This window comes from Scyliorhinus torazame, chromosome 3, assembly GCF_047496885.1.
Source record: "Scyliorhinus torazame isolate Kashiwa2021f chromosome 3, sScyTor2.1, whole genome shotgun sequence".
NCBI classification, from domain to species: domain Eukaryota; kingdom Metazoa; phylum Chordata; class Chondrichthyes; order Carcharhiniformes; family Scyliorhinidae; genus Scyliorhinus; species Scyliorhinus torazame.
The window spans coordinates 287,590,170-287,615,455 of NC_092709.1; the positions used below are offsets into that span (position 1 = coordinate 287,590,170).

At 44.3% G+C, this 25,286-nt stretch overlaps 1 protein-coding gene across 3 annotated transcripts in view; it reads right to left on the reverse strand.

Moving 5' to 3' along the window:
- The window catches only part of wdr7 (WD repeat domain 7), a 1,110,115-nt gene that overhangs the window by 847,084 nt on the left and 237,745 nt on the right, over nt 1-25,286 (reverse strand). For all 3 annotated transcript variants that reach the window (XM_072497366.1, XM_072497365.1, XM_072497364.1), the window contains one exon: nt 13,479-13,693. In XM_072497366.1, the coding sequence (XP_072353467.1) occupies nt 13,479-13,693 (215 nt within the window). The remainder of the gene's footprint in view (nt 1-13,478; nt 13,694-25,286) is intronic.

A 25,286-nucleotide genomic window follows, 5' to 3' on the forward strand; every position in this document is an offset into this window, starting at 1 on the left:
GGATTGGCCACACTAAATTGCCCATTAATTGGAAAAAAAATAATTGGGTACTCTAAATTTATTTTTAAAAAAGAAGGCCTTTGGTCGGGTAGAATGGGAATATCTGTGGGAGGTACTGGGGCGGTTTGGGTTCGGGCAGGGGTTTGTGGACTGGGTCTAGCTGGTATCAAGCGCTGACAGCGGGTGTAAGGATGAATTGGGTGAGCTCGGGGTACTTTAGGCTGTATCATGGGACGAGGCAGGGATGCCCACTCTCCCCATTGTTCTTTGCCTTGGCGACAGAGCTACTGGCAATGGGACGTAGAGCGCCAAGGGGTTGGCAGGGGATGGGGTGGGTGGGGCATAGGGTCTCGCCTTATGCAGGTGACCTGTTGCGCTACATATCGAAAGCATTGGAGATATCGTGGCCATTTTGGTGGAATTCGGCCGGTTCGCGGGGTATAAGTTAAACATGGGGAAGACAGAAGTCTTCCCGATCCAGGTGAGGGGCAGGATAGGAGGTTGGGCGAGCTGCCGTTTAAGGTAGTGGGGGTGAGCTTCAGGTATCTGGGCATCCAGGTGGCGTGGGGATGGGAGCAATTACACAAACTGAATTTGGCCCGGTTGGTGGGGCAAATGAAGGGGGATTTTAGGAGGTGGGACCTGCTCCTGTTGTCATTGGCGGGGCGGGTGCAGTCCGTGAACTCGCGAGGTTTTTATTTGTGTTTCAGAACCTTCTGATTTTTATTTCAAAAGCCTTGTTTAGGAAGATCAATTCGTTGATCTTGGGGTTTGTGTGGGCGGGGAAAGCCCCTTGGGTGAAGGTGGTGCTGTTGGAGCGGGGGCATGCTGGCCTGGCCAAGTTTAATGAACGATTACTGGGAAGCAAACATAGCCATGGTAAGGAAGTGAGTAGTGGGGGAGGAGTCGGTATGGGAGCAAATGGGGCCAGCCTCTTGCAAGGACACTTGTTTGGGGGAACTGTTGACGGCGCCTCTGCTGTTCTCGCCAGCCAGGTACTCCACAAGTCCGGTAGTGGCGGTGGCCCCGAGTTTGTGGGGACAGCGGCGGCAACACCAGAGACTGGAGGGGGCCTCGGCTTGGGCTCCGATTTGTGGGAACCGCAGGTTTGTTCGGAGGGGGGGGGGTGGGCTGGACTTGAGGTTCCAGGGTGGCAACAGGTGGGAATTGAGCGATTTGGGGACCTGTTTGTGGGGGACAGCTTTTCAAGCTTGGAAGGGTTGGTAGAGGAGTATGAGCTGCCCAGCAGGAATGGGTTCTGGTACTTACAGGTTCGGGACTATGTAAGAAAGCAGGTGTTGTCCTTTCTTGCCCTGCCATCCTGGAGTTGCAGATCAAAATGGTGTCGAAAGCAGGAGTTGGTGAGGGCAGGGTGTTGGAGATTTATAAACATTTAATGGACTGGAAGGGCGCCCCGATAGAAGTTAAGCAGAGGTGGGAGGAAGAGCTGGGGGGAGGGGTGCTGGAGGCCGGGCTATGGGAGGAGGTTCCGCGAAGGGTGAATGCATCCTCTTTGTGCGCTAGGCTTAGCTTCATCCAATTTAAAGTAGCTCACCGGGTGCATATGACGGTGGCCAGAATGAGCAGGTTTTCTGAGGGGGTGTAAGATAGGTGTGGAGGGTGCGCGGCGTTCCTCCGAACCATGTCCACATGTTTTGGCTCTGTCCGAAGCTGGAGGGATTCTGGTGGGGGTTCGCTGACATGTCGAAGGTGCTGAAGGTGAAGGCAGTCCCAAGTCCAGAAGTGGCAATTTTCGGAGTGTCGGAAGATGGAGTGTCCTCAGGATGGAAGAAAATCAGGTTTGCTTTGAGAGGGTCTGTGGAGGGGTTTGCCCTGTGGAGATGGAAACTGCTTATTGATTTCTTCCAGGATAGTTAAGTCAGCAGGGGGAGTGTGGAGGGGGGATTTTGGGGTGAAAAGAAGGAGGCTGAGTTGGTGGAGGTTAACAGCAGGGAGTTGGTTATTTATTTGTTATAAGATTTCCTATTTGTTCTCTTTTTGGTTTTGGTTCAGAGACTTGCATGCATAATGCAGGCTGGTACTGGTGCAGTGCTGAGGGAGCATTCGTGATTCCTCGACTCTTCAGTAACCTGTGACCACCCCCACCATCAAACCTTGTTGTTGTTGTAACTGCTTGCAGCTGCGCTTAAGAGGAATCATGGCATGCCACGGTATATCAAATCTTCTAGTACTGAAAATTAACTATGAAGTACAGGATTTCATTCTCAGATTTTAATTGTTCAAAAATTTTTAATGAAACTAATTCATTCAGCCCATCGAGTCTGCATGGACCCTCCAAAAGAACACCCTACCTAGACCCAATCTCCAGTTTTATCCCTGTAACACCACTTAACCTTTGGACACTTAGGGGCAATTTAGCATGGCCAATCCACCTAACCTGCACATCTTTGGACTCGAAGAGGAAACCTGAGCATTTGGAGGAATCCCACGTAAACATGATTAATACTACACCCCTGTATGCGTCACCCGATGCCGGTGTCTATGTATTTACATTGTGCACCTGGTGTTGCCCTGTTATGTATTTTCTTTTTATTTTATTTTCATGTACTTCTTGATCTGTTTGAGCTGCATGCAGAAAAATACTTTTCACTGTACCTCTGTAAATGTCGCAATAAACAAATCCAATACAATTCTTCTGATCCTCACCACTTTCCCTCCCCATTGCTTTTTGTCCTTACAAAGAATGCCTTTGTTAGAAACACGGCATGGAACAGGAACAAGAATCGTGGCAAGATGTTCATCTTCACCAATTGCACTCGCCTGGCGAATGACAGTGGGAGACTTTCCCATCTCTGTAGGTCACCTAACTCACCAAGCTTCCAAAATTTAGCTTTTGAAGCTGCACCCCTAAGTACCTGAAATATGAGATTGTCAGCCTGAATGGCAACATCCCCATGTTGGTTTCCCTCCCCGGCAGGGTGACTGGAAAATAATCTATTTTGTCCCAATTCAGTTTATTCCCATTATGCCCCCATCATCCGGACCAGATCCGTGACATACAGTAATGGGCCGTCGGCATACAGAGGCACCCTATGCTTCTCTCCCGCACCCTCGCCTTCATTATCCCCTCCATTTATCCAAATTCCTCAAGGTGATGGCCAAATGCACAATCGCTAATGCGAATAGGAGAGTGAACATAGAGCACCCCTGCCTCGTTCCCCGATGCAGTCAGAAGTAGCCCGAGCTTACGTTATTTGTCCAGACACTCGCCTTTGGCTCCTGGTACAACTTAACCCACGACACAAACTTTGGCCCGACCCCAAATCGCTCCAGCATCGTGAGCCAATAGCTCCACTCAACCCTATCAAAGGCCTTCTTTGCCTCCAGCGCCACTATCACTTCCTCCTCACCTCCCTCTGCCTAAGACAACAACATGTTCAACAGGTGCCGCACTTTGGAAGATCATTGCCTACCCTTCACCAATCCTGTCTGATCTTCCCCAGTGACCTGCGGCGATGCCCCTCCAACCTGAGTGCCAACACCTTTGCTACAATCTTTGTGTCCATGTTCAACAACGAGATTGGTCAGTAGAGAACATAGAACTGTACAGCACAGTACAGGCCCTTCAGCCCACGATGTTGTGTCGAACTAGTCTGAAACTAAGATCAAATCAACCTACTCCCAATCATTCTCGTGCACTCCATATGCCTATCCAATAACCGCTTGTAAGCTCCTAAAGTGTCCGACTCCACTACCATAGCTGGGAGTGCGTTCCACGCCCCTACCAGTCTCTGAGTAAAGAACCTACCTCTGACATCCCTCCTATATCTTCCATCATGAACCTTATAGTTATGCCCCCTTGGAACAGCTACATACACCCGAGGAGAAGAAAAAAATAAAAAAAAATAAAAAAAATAAAAAAAATAAATAAATCGCTGAACGTCCAGTTCATCTATCCCTCTCATCATCTTATACACCTCAATTAAGTCACCTCTCATCCTCCTTCGCTCCAATGAGAAAAGTCCTAGCTCCCTCAACTTTTCCTCATAAGATCCACCCACCAATCCAGGCAGCATCCTGGTAAATATCCTTTGCACCCTTGCCAATGCTTCCACATCCTTCCTATAATTAGGTGACCAGAACTGCACACAATATTCCAAATGTGATCTAACCAAGGTCTTGTACAGTTGCAGCATAACCTCACCGCTCTTAAACTGAATCCCCCTGTTAATAAATGCTCCCACTCTCCCCAAGGAAGGTGAACCCGGCTTTATTCACGGCTCTATCCACTTGGGTGGCAACTTTCAGAGATCTATGGACATGAACTCCGAAATCTCTCTGCTCCTCCACATTCTTCAGAACCCTGCCATTAACCCTGTAATCCACATTCAAATTTGTCTGACCAAAATGAATCACCTCATACTTATCAGGGTAGCAGTTGAGGCTCCTTCTTTAAACGTTTTTAAGAAAAAGATAGATACCTATCTAAAGAATAAAGGGATTCGGGGATATGGTGTACGGGCCGGAGAGTGGAGCTGAGTCCACAAAGATCAGCCATGATCTCATTAAATGGCGGAGCAGGCTCGAGGGGCCAGATGGCCTACTCCTGTTCCTAGTTCTTATGTTCTTATGCCACTTTTCAGCCCAGCTCTGCATTGTGGTAGTATGTATTGGGGGTCATGTGGGACTGGAAGCCCTAATGTCATTGGCTGACAGATCCCGGGTCCTGGCTGGCCGTTGACCTCAAGCTCCGCCCTGAAGGCGGAGTATAAGAAGCCGGAGTCTTCCCCCGCAGGCCAGTTTACTATCGAGCTGTGGGGGAACAGACACGCTTAATAAAGCCTCATCGACTTCACTCTATTCGTCTCATGGAGTCTTTGTGCGCTACAATTTATTAAGCGTGTTTTTGTATCATGTTTTTGTGTTTGGAAATAAATTTTAAAATGTTCAATAAAAATATTTACAAAAGTAATATGGATATATCCCAGGAAGAAAGGAGGATTCTCGGGAAGGGAGGATAGCATTAAACTGGATATAATGTGGCAAAGGTTAGTGGTAAGCCAGATGATTGAGTCAACTATAAAAACCATCAAAAGCTGACCAAAAAATAATAAAGAGGAGAAAATAAACTATGAGGGGTGGTGCAGCAGCGAGCACTGCTGCCTCACGACGCTGAGGTCCCAGGTTCAATCCCAGCCTCGGGTCACTGTCCATGTGGATTTTGCACATTCTCCCTTTGTCTGCGTGGGTCTCACCCCACAACCCAAAGATGTACTGGGTAGGTGGATTGGACATGCTAAAATTGCCCCTTAATTGGTTAAAAAAATTAAGATAAACAATGAGGATAAACTAGCAAATAATATAAAAACAGACAGCAAGAGTTTCTTGAAATATATAAAAAGTAAGAGGGATGCCAAAGTGAACGTAGGCCCCTTAGAGAATGAGACTGGGGAAATAATCAGGGGGAAGCAGGAAATGGTAGCAGAGTTGAACAAATACTTTGCATCAGTCTTCACGGTGGAAAACACTAATAACATTCCAAAATCAAATAATGAAGGGGCAGAAGAGGGGTGGGGGGGAAATAAGTTCAACAAGAATCACTTTGGAAACGAACGGGGCTAAATGTTGATAGTTCCGCTGGGCCTGATGGATTGCATCCCCAGATATTAAAGGAAATAGCTACAGAGATAGTCTATGCACTGGTTGTCATCTTCCAAGACTCCTTAAATTCTGAAAAAATCCCAGAGGATTGGAGGACTGTTAATGATAGCTTCATTCAAAAAAGGAGTGAGATAAAAGCAACTAACTATCGGCCAGTTCGCTTAACTTGTCATTGGGAGAATATTTGAGTCCATTATAAAGGATGTAATAGCAGAAAATTCACAAATGCTTAATATAATCAAGGAGAGTCAGCATGTCTTCATGAATGGATAATCATGTCTGACAAATTTATTTAAATTCTTTGAGGTGGTAATGAGCAGGATAGATGATGGGGAACCAGTAGGTATAATATACTGATTCTTTATCCCGGGCTGCATTGCCCTCTACCCTCATACAGGCCTCGAACCCATTGATTCTCAAAAAAGTCAAAGACCCAAAAGAGCGTGGATCATTTCGACCCATCTCACTTGAACGCAGTTGTTAAGCTACTTGCCAAGGTGCTGGCACTGCGGATCAGGCAGGCTTTAAGAGGTGGCAAGATCGGAGGATCAGGCAGGCTTTAAGAGGTGGCAATTGTCGGCCAATATACGTCGTCTGTTAAATGTTGTCCATTCGGAGAGGATTGTTTCCCTGGATGCCAAAAAGGTATTTAATAGAGCGGAATGGGAGTATCTGCTGAGATTTTTCAGTTCGGATTTGGCCACAAGTTTATTCCCTGGATTAGACTACTGTATATGGGCCCTACTTCTCATATTCGTATCAATGTCCTGAACTCTGCTTACTTTCCGTAGAATAGGGGTACGAGGCAGGGGAGTCCACTGCCTCCACTCCTGTTTACTTTGGCAATAGAACCTCTCACTATAGCCCCGAGGCCCTCTGTTAAATGGAGTGGGATAAATCGGGGATAGGTGGAGCATCTGGTGTCCCTTCACACGATGACCTACTTCTCTATATTATGGACCCAGTACCCTCCATGGACGAGATAATGAAGCTATTTGGTATTTTTGCCTCCTTCTTTAGTTACAAGTTGAACTTGGGCATGAGTGAATGTTTTCCAGTCAACCAACACCCCGCCCCCCCCCCCCCGGCTCCTTCACCTTGCCAAGACTAGCTTTGTTGTCTGGGGCTTCAGGTGGCCCACAATTGGGCCTCACATCATAACTTAAATTGCACTAATCTGGTTGACAGTATCAAGTCAGACTTGCAGAGGCGGGTAGGGTTCAGACTATTAAAATGGACACGCGTCTGAGATTTTTATTCCTTTTTTAATGTTTCCCCTTTTTTCTCAAGTCCTTTTTGCAAAGTCAACAAATTAATGTTGTCCTTTATCTGGACAAGTAAGACTCCAAGGATCCGTGGGGCTTTGCGCCAAAGGGACAGACAGTCAGGGGGCTCAACTCTACCCGAATTGTTTTACTACTGGGCAGCTAATATTCAGAAAATAGCTCCTGCACTGTTTCTAGTCTTTACGCAATTGTTAATGCATCATTGCCTTTTTCTCCATTGAGATTTTCCCTGAATCCACTGGTGGTCTCCACCCTCATAATCTGGAAGCAGTCCAGTCTGCATTTCAAGCTGTGTTCCCTCTCTGCGCCAGCCCCCATCTGCAACCACATTTTTCTGCCGGCAGGTCTGGACTTGACATTTAAGTAATGGGAGGGGAAGGGTCTGGAGAAGTTTGGAGACCTGCCCATGGATGGTAGGTTTGCTAGTTTTAAGGAGTTGGTGGAGAAATTCCAACTGTCTGGCTCCAGTCTTGTCAGGTATTTTTGCAATTTTCCGCTCGAGGTTTTCCCCACCTTGCCCTTGGCACCGCCCTCATCCCTGCTAAAAAGGACTTTGTCCTTGACCGGGTCTGATGGGAGGGGGAGGGGCTATTTTAGGCACATAAAGCTATATCCTATCAGCTGAGTCATCTCAATTGAGTGAGTGGAGGATGGATTGAGTCCCATTCAGGATGGTGAGGTATGGCGCGAGACACTTCACAGGCTCAATCACAAGTCCCGAACGACGTGCTGTTAGGCGAATTGGACATTCTGAATTCTCCCCGTGTACCCGAACAGGTGCCGGACTGTGGCGACTAGGGGCTTTTCACAGTAACTTCATTGCAGTGTTAATGTAAGCCTACTTGTGACAATAATAAAGATTATCTTCATGTGCTCGTCTAAGTTTGATTCAATTTAAGGTGGTGAACAGGGTGCATATGACTAAAGCAAGGATGAGCAGGGCGGGGGGGTGGGGGGGAGGGGGAAGAGGACAAGTGTGAGCTGGCTAACACACACATGTTCTGGTCTTGTCCCAAATTGGTAAGCTTCCAGCCTCTTTCCTTAACACCATGTGGGAGATACTCAATGTTGATTTGGATCCTTGTCCGCTGGTGGCCATATTTAAGGTATCAGACTCGCCAGTGCTTCAATCGGGGGTGAAGACGGATGTCCTCGCCTTTGCCTTGTTGATAGCCCCGGAACCCGGTTCTGTTTAGGTGGAGGTCTCCTACTTCACCTCGTGCCTCGGCATGGTTGGGTGACCTTGTGTTTTTTCCACATTTGGAGAAGGTGAAGTACACCATTAGAGGATTGATGGAAGGGTACCATCGAAGATGGCAATCATTCATTTCCCTTTTTAAAGAGCTAGTCTCATCAGCTGTTGGGGGGTTTAGTTTAGTTTTTTGGGTTGAAGTTAAGATGTGTTTTTGTTTGTTTGTCTCTTTCTTCTATTGTGTAATTTTGGTTAATTGTTTTGGATATTTTTGCTATGCATCATTTTTTTTAATAAAAAGGTTATCGGGGTAGGCAGAAAAGTAGAGTTAAGGCCACTATCACACCAGTCCTAATATTTGATGAGCCAAATGGCCAACTCCTAATTCTTATGATTCAAGAGCAAAAAATGTTTGACTTCATTGAATTTTTTGATTAAGACAATCAAAGAATTTGATAAAGTACCATCTCTTAGGAGTGTTACCAAAATTGTTCGTCATGGGTTAAAAGGGTCAGCATCAGAATGGATACAAATTTAGCTCAGGGATAGAAAAGGGAGCCGTGTTTCTTCATAATGGAGGAAGGTAAAAGGTGCATTCCCCAAGCTTCAGGACTACGACCACTGCTGTTTTTGATCTACATTAATGTCTTGAACTCGGAGCACCTGGCACAATTTGGAAATGTGCAAAATGTGCAACAGTGATGCTCAAAATCACAATGTACTTAGATAGAGTAAATAGAAATAAACTATTTCCAGTGGCTGAAGGATTGATAACTGGAGGGGAATTGGCAAAAGGACCCGAGGCAACAAATGTTACGATCCCAGTTGTTGTTATAACTGGTCGGGAAGATCCCAGAATGGAACCCTGGTTCAAAAGACCGTAACTTTTACTACTTTTTAAATAAAATGTGGAGGAACAGAATCATAGGACTGTTAATTAGTTTTAACAAGAAAAAAACATTTATTAAACATAAAAAGTTGATTATACAATACTCCTTTGCTCCCTCATTTACTTAACAATAACACACAGAATTAAAGATCAAGATGGATTACAAACTCCATCTTAAACTACAATGGTCTCATCAACACAAAAAGTCCCCTTTAAGCACACACGATGTGTGGTCAAATACAGGCACTCCGCTCTGAACCCAAGTTCATGTCTGTGGATTTCTCCTCAGAATCCCCCCAGATGATGATCACATGAGAGTTTGCAAATTCCGCTACCAAAAATATGCTTTAAAATCTTCACTCAATTATGCTTTCCTTTAGCAGTTTGCATTCCAAATTCCAGAACAGGTTTTCCAAATTACACTTTTAAACAAAGCTTCCACTCCACTTTTAACAGCGAATAGAGTCCAGTATTTTACACCAACCCTGAAAGATGTGATTTGTCTTGGCTGCTGTGCAAACTGCTCACAATTGTTTTATCTCAGGTCTCAAGCTGTATTAAAATGGCATCAGATGTTTGATTTACTTTGAGGGCTGCTGTTCCACTTTAAATCTGGTCACTGCAGTTGTCTCTTCAACTCAGAACACTTTGTTCATTCTTCCTTGAATTCTTCTGAACCTACCTTGGTCTCTGTTCACTTAACTCCAGACATTTTGGACACTTCCTTTTATTTCTTTAATTTCCTTAACTGGCTGGACTTAGATTTCCGGCATGTGTTTTCTTAACCACTAATCAATAATATGGCTTTTCCTTTTAGCAAAGATGTTCTCTCTCCAAACTTCTAAAGCAACTACTTCTAGCAGAGCTCTGCTAGAAGTAGTTGCTTTACCTGTCTGCGAATGCAATCAAATTCGCCAATTTAAAACTTAAAAGCTTCTCTACCTTATAAGGTCCCAGTTGCTAAGCAACACCCACATTCTTATGCCTTTTATTTATTTTTCACACGATAGCTCTCTCGAAGCTTAATCGAAGCACAGTTGGAACTCAACCAACCCCCACACATGCAAACACATTTGTCCAGCATGAATCTAATTATATGTTTTACTCTTCCAGGTGAAGAGACATGAAATTAAACCCACTTAAAACTCCACTTAATTTGGGTTCAGAGCAGATTGTGTATTTGACCACAATCATCTTACCTAAAAGGAACTTTGTGCTAGTTAGACCTTGTAGATTTAGATGTACTTTGTAATCTGGGTTAATTCTAAAACATGTACGTAATTATTAAGCGGCACAGTGAAGCAGTGCTTAGCACTGCTGCCTCACGGCGCTGACGACCCGGGTTCACTCCCGGCCCTGGGTCACTGTCCGTGTGCAGTCTCCACATTCTCCCACTGCCTGCGTGGGTCTCACCCCCACAACCCAAAAATGTGCAGGGTAGGTGGATTGGCCACGCTAAATTGCCCCTTAATTGGAAAAATGTTATTAAAGAAAATAATTGTTCAGCTAAACAAAGGCATCATAAATCAAAGTGTATCATAATCCAATTTTTTTGTATTTAATAAATGTTTCTGTTCTTGTTAAAAAATACACTAAGAAGTCTTACAACACCAGGTTAAAGTCCAACAGGTTTGTTTCGATATCACTAGCTTTCGGAGCGCTGCTCCTTCCTTCACCTGAGGAAGGAGCAGCGCTCCGAAAGCTAGTGGTATCGAAACAAACCGGTTGGACTTTAACCTGGTGTTGTAAGACTTCTTACTGTGCTCACCCCAGTCCAACTCTGGCGTCTCCACATCATGGTTTAAAAATAGGTAGCGGTCCTGTGACTCTGTTCCTCCACATTTTATTTAAGTTACAGTCTTTTGAGCCAGTGTTCCATTCTGTGATCTTCCCATCCAGTTATAATATCAACTGAGATCACAGAGTACAGTGGTTAGCACTGCTCCCTCATAGCACCAGGGACCTGGGTTCAATTCCGACCTTAAGGGGCTGACTGTGTTGAATTTGCATATTCTCCCCGTCTCTATGTAGGTTTCCTCTGGATTCGTCCTACAGTCCGAAGATGTGCCGGTCAGGTGGATTTGCCATGCTAAATTGCCCCTTAGTGACCAAAAGGGTAGGTGGTGTTACAGGAATAGGGCGGAGCGCGGGCCTAGGTGGGGTGCTCTCCTTTGGAGGGTCAGCGCAAACACAATGGGTCGAATGGCCTACTTGTGCACGATGTGGAGATGCCAGCGTTGGAATGGGGTGGGCACAGTAAGAAGTCTTACAACACCAGGTTAAAGTCCAACAGGTTTAGTTGGAATCACTAGCTTTCAGACCGCAGCTTCTTCATCAGGTGAGTGAAAACTCGGTTGCAAGACTTCTAACTCTACTCATTCACTATAGGGATTCCATGAAAAGCCAGGCTGGCCCGGTCAATGTTCAGGACAACTATCTTCTTTCAAGCTAATATTTAAGTTGTCAAGTCAGCACAGACGCCCTACCAAAAAAATGACTGCAATTGCTGGAGCTATTCAAAATCATTTCATGAGCTAGTGTTGAGTCTCACAGATCTATGAAGTTTGAGAGTTAATCACCATTGGCTAACTTCAGCTAGGGTGACTGTAGACCCACTATGATTGACTTCAGCATTTAATATCCCTGATCAAAGAGGAGAGCTAGGAAAGAGAAGAGAGCAAAAACAGAAAATACTGGACAATCTCAGCATGTCTGACAGCATCTGTGGAAAGAGAAGGGAGTTAACATTGTCTGGATGAATTTTTGCCAAAGCTGGAGAGAACTGGAAATAGGGTCAGATTTATACTGTTGTGGGGGGGTGGAGGAGCAGTGGAGCGAAAGCAGTCAGGAGATGATCATCAGTGCTCATGCCCAATTATCTACTGGCTCCTGCACAAAAAACATGCATTTGTTTGCACAGACAGACATAGCCAAATCACTTCCAATGAATAAAGGGAAATCTCATTTCAAAGGTGGAATATCCAGGAAAAAAACCCAGTATGCAGAAAAATGTATTTTATCTTTCAGTAACCTAGACTTTTTTCTGGGCTAATCATTGAAAACTTGTAAGAAATAGTAATAATTTATTGTGCTTATAAGTTGCTGTCAATTTCATCCATGCAATGATGGCAAACACAGACAGTTTTGCCATATGGCCTGAATTTTGCACTGACACAGATCTTCTGTAAACGTGAATCTGAAGCCAACTGAAAACGAAACTTAGTATTGGCATTTTCCAATATCCTGCAAAACAACAAAACATTTTTTCAAGGAACTGGACCTGATATTTGATGAAACCTTTATTTACAATTGGAGCTAAATATAGTACCGGCATCTCATAGAGGTTCAAAGTCAAAACTTCACTCACACAAATTCTTATGGCATTACTTCTTGAAGTCCTGCAAGTTCAATTAATTTGTTCGCTCATAATCGGTGAGCTTCTTCTAGTCTATTTCATGACCTATTTTAAACATCCTCATTGCCAAGAAGGAGAAAACCATGCTCACCAACAGGGTGCCACTGTTGCATACTTTCCAACAGATTTCATGCTTTTCAGCTGTAATCTCTGCACAGAAGTACTGGAAAATCCATGAAAGCAGCATACATTTTTCATGAAGTGATTATTCCTTCATCCTCATAATTGTTACCACATAGGTGAAGATATAATTGCAGTTTTCCTAGACCCCAAAAGGACTTAACAGGCCATATAGTTTCATGTTTGGAAGCCAGAGTAATGTTTGCCATTTCTGACGCCATTATCTCTAATTGCACTATAAAAGCGTGCTATTAAAAATTCACAGCAGAAAATAAAAGTAATTGTAACACTACATAGAAAGCATGCTGTGAATAAACAACATCAGGCAGATCACCTAAAGGTTGTAGATAAATGCTGTATTGCAAGCTTGTTGATTTGCTTTTAAACACATTCATTTACAATTCATTTCAGCAATAAAGAACGAACCACATTTTCCTGTTTTGTCATTAGAAATAATATTTTCCACATTTTGCACCACGCAAACAAAATGAGATATAAATCAATAGTTCGGCATTCATTTAAAATGTTGCAATAGCTTAAAGAGACAGTAATATATATGTGTGCAAGTATTGCTCGCGGTCAATGTCCTTTTTCTTTGCAAGTATTTCCTGCTCACTACATTCTCATTGTTCTGAAATCTAAATATACAGCGTGCCAGTTTATCCTCCAACTAATCAGTTGCCTTAACATCACAAAATTCCATAACATGTTACCACCTTCACTTTTCCCTTCCTCATTTGACAGGGTTAATACCCAAGCTTATTGATTTATTCCATTTTCTTCAGTCTTAGTGATACCCTACAATACAGGCTTTGGTCTTTATCCAACAAAAAATCCTCATTGCCCAAGCAAACTTATGAAAATTACCACAATCAATTTCAATTAGAAGTCGGCATTGTGTAATATTTTACGAAAAAATACGGTTGCAGAGGGAACGTCAGAATTTTTAAATACCTTATCAGCAGCTTCAGAGGCCAAAAGGTTGGTAGCAAGTGTCTGGAGCTTGTGGTGTGCCATATGTTTCAAAGCTGTGAGGCTCCGTCGAGTCATGGCCTGCTTCAGGTTTACAGCAGGGTGACTTAGAGTATCTACAGCAGCTGGAACAGCTTCATCACAGGCATTCAAGATTTCCACTGCAGTAATTCCCATTACACAGCGGTCTAATGCACCTGTAGAAAGAGAAAAATCTGAGAATTGATTTTCAATTACTATTATCACTCAACTGGAGATTATGCAACCAATCCAGGAAGGTGATACCTGTGACAGGTGAAGTAAATGAGACCATCCATTTCAAATTCTGTTTATTTTTATATTAAAATATTGCATGCCATACCGGTTTGTTTTAGCATTTCTTAATTTTATAAATTGCTACAATCTATGGCGCTAAATGAAATAAAATGTATATACCCGATGCAGGTTTGGTGACTTCATTTTCTGCTCAATTGCAGTATTCAATAAACCCTAAACATGAAAAAATGTACAACTGTCTAAAACTTTGTTGGAGCCATCCGATGTACAAAACCCCAAATTTTTCACATGTTCATTTTCCTAAATGACCAGGCCAAGCTTGCACCTGCAACTGGACTCAAGATGCATTAAGCATCGAGCTGCACTATCAACAACAATGCTTTGTTCCTCCCCCCACCCCACCCCCCCCACCCAATGTTTTGTTACCAAATAAGCCCTTGGGGAATTAGCATGGTTTTCACTCAAAGCTTCTTTGCTTCAAATGAAACTTGGATAAAGGGGGTTAATTCGTGATACTTCTAAAAAAAAATTACTTGAGGTTCGAAAAAACCATGACAACAGGGCAACTTCTTAATTCCTGGGTCTTTAACCAAAGAGGAGGTTGAGCTGTAAAGAATGCAAGTGAACTGAAATTAGAAGTGGGTGGAGGGTCTGGACAAGTTTACTTTGAAGAAGCACTGCAAGTTTAAAAAGTTAAAAATGAAAGTAACAGCTAAAAGTCAAAGAGGAGAAAGGGAAAGCTCACTTAAAGTTTCCTGACATATCACAATGAGGACATGCCTTATTCTCATAGGCTAGAACACTCGAGATGTTCTCTTTTAAGCCATGATGTGGAGATGCCGGCGTTGAACTGGGGTGGGCACAGTAAGAGATCTTACTACACCAGGTTAAAGTCCAACAGGTTTGTTTCGAATCACTCGCTTTCGGAGCGCAGCTCCTTCATCGGATGATTCAAAACAAACCTGTTGGACTTTAACCTGCTGTTGTAAGACTTCTTACTGTTCCATTTTAAAATAAAGTTTGCTATTTAGCAGTTCTTAGAAATAATGGTTGTGCCTGTTAATTTTCAGATTCTTTTGAACACAAAACAAGGTTAACTTAAAATGTACTTTTGCAATTACACAAAATCATGATCATAATAAATATCCTTCTTGAACTACAAATTCATTAAAAGCCAGGAGATGATCAACAAATTTAACCAATAATGAATTGCCCTGCTTTAAAATATAATGGCTATTTAATCAATACCTGAATCATAAGATTAACGAAAGAACATTATTTCTGAAAACAGTATGGCGATCTAGGCCAGTATTCCATGAATTGATATTCATCAAATTTATGAACTCAGCAAGTCGTGCAGTTGAGTACACTTTTAACAACACCATGTATGCCCAGTAGAAGCTGTTGCCATGTGATCCCCTTGAGGCTCAGCCCTCACAAACATCTTTGTTTGGTTCCATGAGAAATGTGCCAATGTGCCTTCGATGGAATGAAGCCCAACCTTCTGATACCTGGATGATATGTTTGCTATATTTAAATCTGCAGTTGCATGTAATAATCTCTTTACACATCTTAATGGGCTCCAATCCTGTGCTCAAATTTACCTTTGAAATGGAGCAATCAAATGAACTCTGTTGGGAAATCTGCAAGGGGTGCTCTGCCACAGTCTACTACCTTCACTGGTCAATACATGTCGGGATTCCTACAGTTCCACATGCTACAGGTTGGCCTCATCGTCAGCCTCGCAAATAGGGCCCCAAGCTATTTCCTCACCACCCAAGCTAAAATCAAAAGCATCCTGCGGGATAATGGTTACCCTGATCAAATCATTTCACTATGTATATCATGCAAACTCCGGAATTGGACCCCAAAACGGTCACTTTCAGCCATGAAAGGTGCCTTGTCTACCTCAGATTACCCTGAAAGGGAAAGATATCTCAAATATTTGAGAAAAAGGTGACGCTATCTGTTTCACATACTATGCAGTAGCAAAACGAGTGACATTCGCCGTCAAGCCAAAAAGACGTTTTACGTACAGAAACACAGAAAATAGGAGGAAGAGGTCATTCGGCCCTTCGAGCCTGTTCCGCCATTCATTATCATGGCTGATCAAGTTCAATACCCTGATACCGCCTTCCCCCCCCCCCCCCCCCCATGTCCCTTGATCACTTTAGCCCCAAGCGCTATATCTAATTCCTACTTGAAATTACACAATGTTTTGGCCTCACTACTTTGTGGTAGCGAATTCCACAGATTCACAACTCTCTGGGTGAAGACATTTCTCCTCACCTCAGTCCTAAAAGGTTTACCCCTTATTCTCAAACTAGGATCCCTAGTTCTGGACTCCCCCACCATTCTTTCTGAATATACCTTGGCTAATCCGGTTAGAATTTTGCAAGTTGATATGAGATCCCCTCTCACGTTTCTTTTTTTTTTTAAATTATTATTTTTTAAATTTAGAGTACCCAATTCATTTTTTCCAATTAAGGGGCAATTTAATGTGACCAATCCACCTAGCCTGCCGATCTTTGGGTTGTGGGGGCGCAACCCATGCAAACACGGGGAGAATGTGAAAACTCCACACGGACAGTGACCCAGAGCTGGGATCGAACCTGGGACCTCGGCGCCGTGAGGTTGCAGGACTAACCCACTGCGCCACCTATCCTCCCTCTCACTTTTCTAAACTCCAATGAATATAATCCTAACCAAGTTAGTCTCTCCTCATATGACAGTCCCGCCATTCTAGGAATCAGCCTGGTAAACCTTCGCTGCACTTCCTCCATAGGAAGAACATCCTCCCTCAGATAAGGACACCAAAACTGCACACAATATTCCAGGTATGGCCTCACCTATGCCCTTACAATTGTGGTAAAACATCTCTACTCCTATACTCAAATCCTCTCGCTATGAAGGCCAACACACCATTTGCCTTCTTTTCTGCCTGCTGTAGCTGCACCCTTACCTTCAGCGACTGATGCACGAGGACACCAAGGTCTTGCTGAGTATCCACCGCTCTCAATTTACACCCATTCAAATAATAATCTGCCTTCCTATTTTTGCTCCTGAAGCGGATAACCTCACATTTATCCACATTATACTGCATCTGCCATGCATTTGCCCATTCACTCAGCCTGTCTAAATCCTGAAGCATCTCTGCACCCTCCTCGCAGCTCACCCTCCCACCCAACTTTGCATCTACTAATTTGGAGATAATACATTTAGTTCCCTTGTCCACCTCATTGATATATAATGTGAAAAGCTGGGATCCCAACACAGATCCCTGCGATACCCCACTAGTCACTGCCTGCCAACTTTTTGCTCCCCGTCTGCTAATCAGCTTTCTATCCATCTCAAGACACTACCCATTATTATTATCCATCTCAAGACACTACCCGTAATCCCAAGCGCTTTAACTTTACATATTAATTTGAAATGTGAGACCTTTTCGAAAGTCTTCTGAAAGTCTAAATAAACCACATCCACCGGTTCTCCCTGGTCAACTCACACAATGAGTAATGTGGTATATGAATTTCAGTGCCAGTGTGATGCCAAGTTATGTAGGCCAATCGTCCCAATTACTGGCGGATCGTATCAACAGCATGTACCAGCTGCTGTTCACTATGGGCAAGGCACATAATGTACCCAACCAGCACGTACTTGAAAAACTCAAAACAGTGTCCAACATTCAATATGATTCCACAATTGCACAATATTTGCCAAATAATCTTCAGCAGTGTGATCGGAATTACGCTGACAACCAATTTAAGATAGTCAGTCGGGCTTGCAGTGTGGCACATCAGTGTGTACTGGAAGCCAGCATATATTAATACACAGGGCCCTGCTCTTTGCAGACAGACCTAATCCAAAGGTCGGCCTTCAAATGCCTAGAGCTATGAGACACTTAAATCTACTGGACTAAATCATGCTGCAATTTGTTAGCCTGCAGTGGAATGCCCAAAGAGTATTAAGTTTTCTAACCTTGCTAAACATGTGAAAAAGCTGGGATTGAGGGTGATTTAGCAGTTTGAATCAGAAATTGGCTAGCTGTAAGAAGACAGAGGTTGGTGGTTGATGGGAAATGTTCAGCCTGGAGTTCAGTTACTAGTGTTGTACCACAAGGATCTGTTTTGGGGCCATTGCGCTTTGTCATTTTTATAAATGACCTGGAGGAGGGCGTAGAAGGATGGGTGAGTAAATTTGCGGATGACACTAAAGTCGGTGGAGTTGTGGACAGGGCGGAAGGATGGTGCAGGTTACAGAGGGACATAGATGAGCTGGGCTGAGAGGTGGCAAATGGAGTCTAATGCAGAAAAGTGTGAGGTGATTCACTTTGGAAGGAATAACAGGAATGCGGAATATTTGGCTAATGGTAAAGTTCTTGGAAGTGTGGATGAACAGAGAGATCTCGGTGCCCATGTACATAGATCCCTGAAAGTTGCCACCCAGGTTGATAGGATTGTTAAGAAGACGTACGGTGTGTTAGTTTTTATCGGTAGAGGGATTGAGTTTCGGAGCCATGAGGTAATGTTGCAGCTGTACAAAACTCTGGTGCGGCCGCATTTGCTGTATTGCATGCAATTCTGGTCACCGCATTATAGGAAGGATGTGGAAGCATTGGAAAGGGTGCAGAGGAGGTTTACCAGGATGTTGCCTGGTATGGAGGGAAAATCTTATGAGGAAAGGCTGAGGGACCTGAGGCTGTTTTCGTTAGAGAGAAGGTTAAGAGGTGACTTAATAGAGGCAGACAAGATGATCAGAGGATTAGATAGGGTGGACAGTGAGAGCTTTTTTCCTCGGATGGTGATGGCTAGCACGAGGGGGCATAGCTTTAAATTAAGGGGAGATGGATATAGGACAGATGTCAGAGGTAGGTTCTTTACTCAGGGAGTAGTAAGGGCGTGGAATGCACTGCCTGCAACAGTAGTGGACTCACCATCATTAAGGGCATTTAAATGGTCATTGGATAAACATATGGATGATAATGGAATAGTGTATATGAGCTTTAGATTAGTTTCACAGGTTGGCGCAACATCGAGGGCCTGTACTGTGCTGTAATGTTCTATGTTCGAAGCTATTTTGCATCCTATTAAAAGCCAAACTGATGCCTGGTGATTATGATATCGAAGGCAGTTACAAAATCCTAAATCTATTCTGTTCCACTAACCCAGTTTATACAAATGCTATTTATCACTGGAACGAATAGAAACTACTGACCAATTATTGGACAAATTGACAAAGGGTGGTATGTCTTCAATTAAATAAAAATTCAAACTGCTGCTCAAAACTGCCTGAATTTGGGGAGAGAAACATGGGGTAAATGATGCTCGAGGTTGATCACCTTTCGGAATCCTGACAGAAGTTTTTGTTTTTTTTTAAAAAAATTTATTCTCCTCCTTTTTCACATTTTCTCCCACATTTACTTCCATCAACAATAAACAATAATCAGCAAGATATGTCAGTCCCCATAATAACAACGATCCCATCGACCCACCAACTACCAAACCTCAACCCGCATGTTTATATAAACAAATGGCAAAAAGGAATCAGGAATTACCCGTAGTCACCCTTAATCTTACACAGCTCTCCCCCACCCCCCCACAGGTCTCCAGCTCCTCCTGTCCACTGCCTCCTGTAAAACTCCTCCTCCCAACCTCGGTTCCTTCCCCCCCAACTTTCCACCCCGGCTAGACCACTCGGACCCTGTTCTGCCAGGCTCCGATGGCCGCAGCCCCTCCCCCCACCTCACTCCCGTCCACTGGCCGGCTTAAACTGGCCAGCGTGGAGGCCCCCGCCCGGGTCCCTTTCCCACTTGCCCGGCCCTAGGAAAGCCCAAAGATCCCCTTTTAGCACACAAACCCCGCATATCCACCTACACCCCAAAGAGCTCTCATTTCTAGCGAAAGTCCCATCCCTTCCCTTGTCCAAATATATACCACATTGGCTCCTTTAATCTCTACACCCGCAGTGATACAAAAAAGAAGAAAACACAGTCATGAGGTTACATCGGCACATGGCCATTCCTCAATTTGTCAGTTCTGCCACAGTCCTTCTGCTTTCGCAAACTCCTCCGCTGCTTCCGTCGTTCCAAAATAAAAGTCCGAGCTTGTAAGTCACCCTCAGCTTCGCTGGATATACAATGCCACACCGCACCTTGCTAATGTACAGTGCCCTCTTCACCCGGTTGAAGGCAGCCCGCCTCCTTGCCAGCTCCACCGTAAAGTCCTGGTATATACGTATACCAGCTCCAGCCCACTGCACCACCCGCTTCTGCTTGGCCTAGCTCAGGACCTTCTCCTTCACCCTGTACCTACGGAAGCACAGAGTCACTGCCCTTGGGGGCTCACTCGTCTTTGGTATAGGCCTCCACGACCGATGAGCCCGATCCAGTTCATATCGGGAGGGATCCTCCCCCTCCCCCAATAATTTTGCCAGCATCGTGGCAAAGTACTCAGTCGGCTACGGTCCTTCAACTCCATCGGGCAGCCCCACAATCCTCAAATTCTGTCGCCTGGATCTGTTTTCCAGGTCTTCCATTTTTCCTCGCAGATCCTTGTTAGTATCCATCACCTTCCGCATCTCTTTCCCCATCGAGGCAAGTTGATCACCGTGCTGCAATAACGTCTCCTCCACTTCCTTCAGCGCCTCCCCTTGCTCCCGCACCTCCCCCATTGCGCTCGCCACCTCCGTCCTCACCGGGGAAACCGCCTCCTCCACCAGCACACTCAAAACCTCCCTCATCTCCTTCCTCGCCGTATCCAGGCATTTCGCAATCTGCGCCAACCTGCTTTTCAAATTCCGCAGCCATCACCTTAGTTATTTCTTCAGCCGTAAGCAGTGCGGCCTTCCCTGGTGCTCCAGCCTCCATTTTTCCTGGTGACCCCGCGGTGACCTTTCCACTCCCCGACAGACCTCCAGCTGTTTTTTTTTCGGCCGTTTTCTTGCTCACCCTCGACATTTTTCTTTGTTCCTTTTTTCCTCCTGTGTCTCCACTGTGCCTCCTCCGTACCTTCTCCCTTCTTCTGCCGCCTCCGCGGACCCTGGGACCGGGCTTAAAGCCCCAAAAATGCCGTTGCCGACCGGGAGCCCTCCATTGTGCGGCCGCCTCCCGCCTGCCGTCACCGGAAGCCTCTGACAAAAGTTCTTTGATCTGAAAAGTTAACTCGGTCCCACTCTTCAGATATTCTGACAGATAAACTGAATATTTCCAGAATGTTCTGCTTTCATTTCAGATTTCCAGCCTCTGCAGTGTTTTGCTTTTGACCTTTGGATCTTCAATGATTATGGTTCATTTCATTTCAGCTCTGAGCGTTACACAGAAAACAAAATGCAGGTCTACCTGGTAGCTTCTCAAACTATTTCAAGGCTGTTGACCTCCCAAATCCTTGCCCATCTTTCCCAGGATTCCATGTTTGAATCCCTGGAATCAGGGTTCTCCGACACATCCACAGTATCAAAACAACTCTTATCAAGGTCACAATTGGCATTCTAAGTGACTGTAACACAGGTAAACTATCCCTCCTTATCCTTCTCAATCTGTCTGCAGGCTTTGGTAGTGCAGACCTCAACATCTTTCCCCTGCGTTTCTCCACAGCCATCCTATCAGGTAGGACCGCTCTCACCTGCCCATGGTCTATTTAACTTTAGCCAGAGTATCACTTTCAATGGTTTCTCCTCCCACTCCTACACCGTCACCAGTGGTGTCCCGAAGGATCTATCCTTGATCCCCTCCTACTTCCCATCTGATACTACCCCTTGACAACAACATCCAGAAGCACACCCAGCTGTATCTCATCACCACATTCTCAACTCTCCTCCACTGTTGCTAAATTATCCGACTGTTTATCCAACATCTGGTACTGGAACAGAACTAGTTTTTCTAACTAAATAAGACAAGTCAGAAGCGCTGGTTTTCAATCCCTGCTCCAAACTCAGTTTCCCAGCTACCAACTCAGTCCCTCTCTCTGGTAATAGTCTGAGATTAAAAACCCATATTTGTGCCAGAACGAAGAGTACCAATCTTACCTCTGTTACATCGTCTGACTGTGTTAGTGTCTAATCTCATTTGCTGAAGCCCTCATTCATGTCGATGCTACCTCTAGGCTAAACTATTCCAAAGCTCCTGGTTGGCGTTCCATTTCTACCCTTCATAAACTTGATGTCATCCAAAATCTGCAGCCCGGTTCTTAAATCCCCGCAAATCATGATCATTTTACAACCCGATGCTCACCTACTAACAGAGTCCGGATTTTAAAATTTTCGTCCTTGTGTTCAAATCTCTCCATGGCCTTGTAACCTCCCTACCTCTGTAATCTCTGCAAATTCCACAACCAGCCGAGATACCTGTGCTTCTCTAATTTTGGTTCTTCAATAACCCCGAATTTTAATCACTCAGCGCTGGTGGCTGTGCCTTCAGCTACCTAGCCCCGAAACTCTAGAATTCTCTCCCTACACCTCTCCCATTCTCTCCTTATCTGAACAAGACCATATTTTGTTTCATAATACTCCTGTGAAGTGCTTTGGATGTTCTATTATATTAAAGGCACTATACAAATCTAAGATATATAATAAAGATATATTCCATTGAGAAAGGAAGAAACTGGGAAAAGAATGTACTATCCATGGTTAACTAAGGAGGTTTAGGATGGTATCAAATTGAAAGAAAAGATGTGCAAAGATTAGCGGTAGGCCAGAAGATATGTTTTCACCGTCCTGTTCTCACGTCCACATATCAGTCATTGGCCTGCTGCAATGCTCCAGTGAAGCCCAGCGCAAACTGGAGGAACAGCACCTCATCTTCCGCTTGGCACGTTATGAACTTAACATTGACTTCAGCAACTTCAGACTGTCAACTCTCTCCTCCACCTTCACCCCATTTTTATTTCTATCAATTTAATTTCATTCTGCCATTGATCTGCTTTTCCCTCACCATTGTTCCCCCTCCCCTCACCTCACTTGGGCCATCTGTTCCTAGTTGCCATTTGACACACTGCTCACCTTTCTTCTGCCATTCACACATTTTAATCTCTTTCTGTGCCACTATCAGCACTCCTTTTAGCCTTAATCACCCTCATTTACATTCCTTTTGTCGCCTATCCTCGACATCTTTGTCAACCTCCACCTATTGCTGGCCCCTATCCAGTCCCACCGCTCCACGGCCCCACTAAAGTATAAATCTGACACCATTTCCAGTTCTCTCTAGCCTTGACAAAGTCATCCAGACTTGAAGTGTTAGCTCCCTTTTCATAGAATTTACAGTGAAGGAGGCCACTCGGCCCATCGAGTCTGCACCGGCTCTTGGAAAGAGCACCCCACTTAAGCCCACACCTCCACCCTATCCCCATAACCCAGTTTTCTCTCCACAGACGCTGTCAGACCTGCTGAGATTGTCCAGTATTTTCTGTTGTTGAAAAATAGTCTTGTCGTTAAGGATCCTCTTGGATGGAGTGATCACAGCATGCTAGAATTTCAAATGTAGATTGAGCGAGAGAAGACAGAGTCCCATTCTAGAGTTTTAGCATTGGGCAGAGGTAATTATGCAGGCCTGAGGAAAGAGTTGGGCAAATAGACTGGGCACAAATAATTGAGGGTAGGACAGTTGAGGAAAAATGGAGGGTATACAGGGATATATTGAATACATCTCAATTAAAGTAGATTGCTGATAGGAAGAGGAGTTGAAAAAGGGAGAAAAACATTCGATGGCTGAAAAACGTTAAAGAGGACATAAAGTCAAAAACTTGGACATATCATACAGCAAAAGATAGTGGTAAGCTAGATGATTGAGAGAACTTTAAGGTCCAGCGAGAGGATACTAAAAATAAAAATCAAACAAGCCAAGGTGAGCTACCAAAGGAAACGAGAGAAAACAAACACTGATACCAAAAGCTTTATAAAGAGGAAGAGAAAAGCTAAAGTAAATGTTGCCCCTTTAGAAGACAATACTGGTGAAGTAATAATGAGGAACACAGAGATGGCAGAAGCACTTAACCAATATTTTGCCTGTCTTCACGGGAGAGGAAAATTAAAAAAATTCCAAAAACTGCAGTTAATTAAGAGGAACTTGGTGCTATAGCCATCACTCGAGAGAAGGTATTGAATAAACTGGGGGATTAAAGGCAGATACGTCTCTGGAACCGGATGGCCTGCACCCTCGGGTATTCAAGGAAGTGGCAGCAGAGATAGTGGATGCATTGGTTATCATATTTCGAAAGTCCCTGGATTCTGGAAAGATTCCAGTGCATTGGAAACACGCTAATGTGACACCTCTGTGCAAAAAGAGAGACGGGCAAAAAAGTAGGAAACTATAGACCTGTCAGCTTGACCTCTGTGGTGAGGAAGTTGCTGGAATCAATCATTAAGGAGATGACTGAACATTTGGAAAGACAAAGCTCAATCCACCATTGTCAGCATGGTTTTATGAACGGTAAGTCATGCTTGACAACCTTGCTTAAGTTCTTTGATGATGTAACCAGCAAGGTGGATAATGGGGAACCTGAGGATGTGGTATATCTAAACTTCCAGAAGGCTTTTGACAAGGTGCCGCATTAAAAGACTGATCCAGAACGTGAAGTCGCAGGGAATTGGGGACAGAGTACGAGATTAGATGGAGGCTTGGCAGACTGACAGAAAGCAGAGTGTCAGGATAAATGGATCCTTTTCTGTCTGGTGAATTGTAACTAGCGGGGTGCCAGAGGTCAGTCCTCAGACTTCCAACTGTTTACAATCTATATAAATGATCTGCAAGCAGGGACAGAGTGTAACACATTAACATTTCAGGGTGATACGAAAATAGGTGGGAAAGCAGGCAGTGAAGAGGAGATAAAGAGCTTACAGACGGATATAGTAAGGCTAGGAGAATGGGCCAAAATTTGGCAGATGGAGTTTAATGTACATAAGTGTGAGGTTATCCATTTTGGCGGGAAAAAATAGAAAGGTAAATTGTGCAAGTGTAAAGCAGACTCAAAATGTGTCTGGGCAGAGGCCTTTGTTCATGAATCGCAGACAGGTGCAGCTCACAGCCAGAGATGGTCCCCGGATCAGACTGGAACACAAGGAGTGAGAAGGAATCAGGCGTCAAAATGAGCCAATGCAAAAAAGCAGCAGCAGCAGACCATTGCACCACTTAACATAGTGGAGAAGATCTCTGAAGAGCCTGCAATGTATTGGTTGAATGCAGTCTAATTGAATAAGATGACTCCAGTTGAAATGGTGTTAAGAGTAAATGGTTGACCCCTTAAAATGGAAGTCAATACCTGGACTTCAGTGACCGCAGTAGGTGAGCCAACCTTTGAATATCTTTGTGCTGGAACACAGTCATTAAGCTTGAAGAGGACAACAGCCAAGCTTTCAACATACATGGGGAAATTTTGAAGATCCTCAGAACAGCCAGGACCCCAGTGGCCTACAGGGGTCAGGAGGCTAATTTGCCTTTGGTTGTCATGGAGGGCCAATTTGTTGGGAAGAGACTGGTTACAGAAAATAGATTCAACTGGATGGAAATCTTCAAAATATCAGACA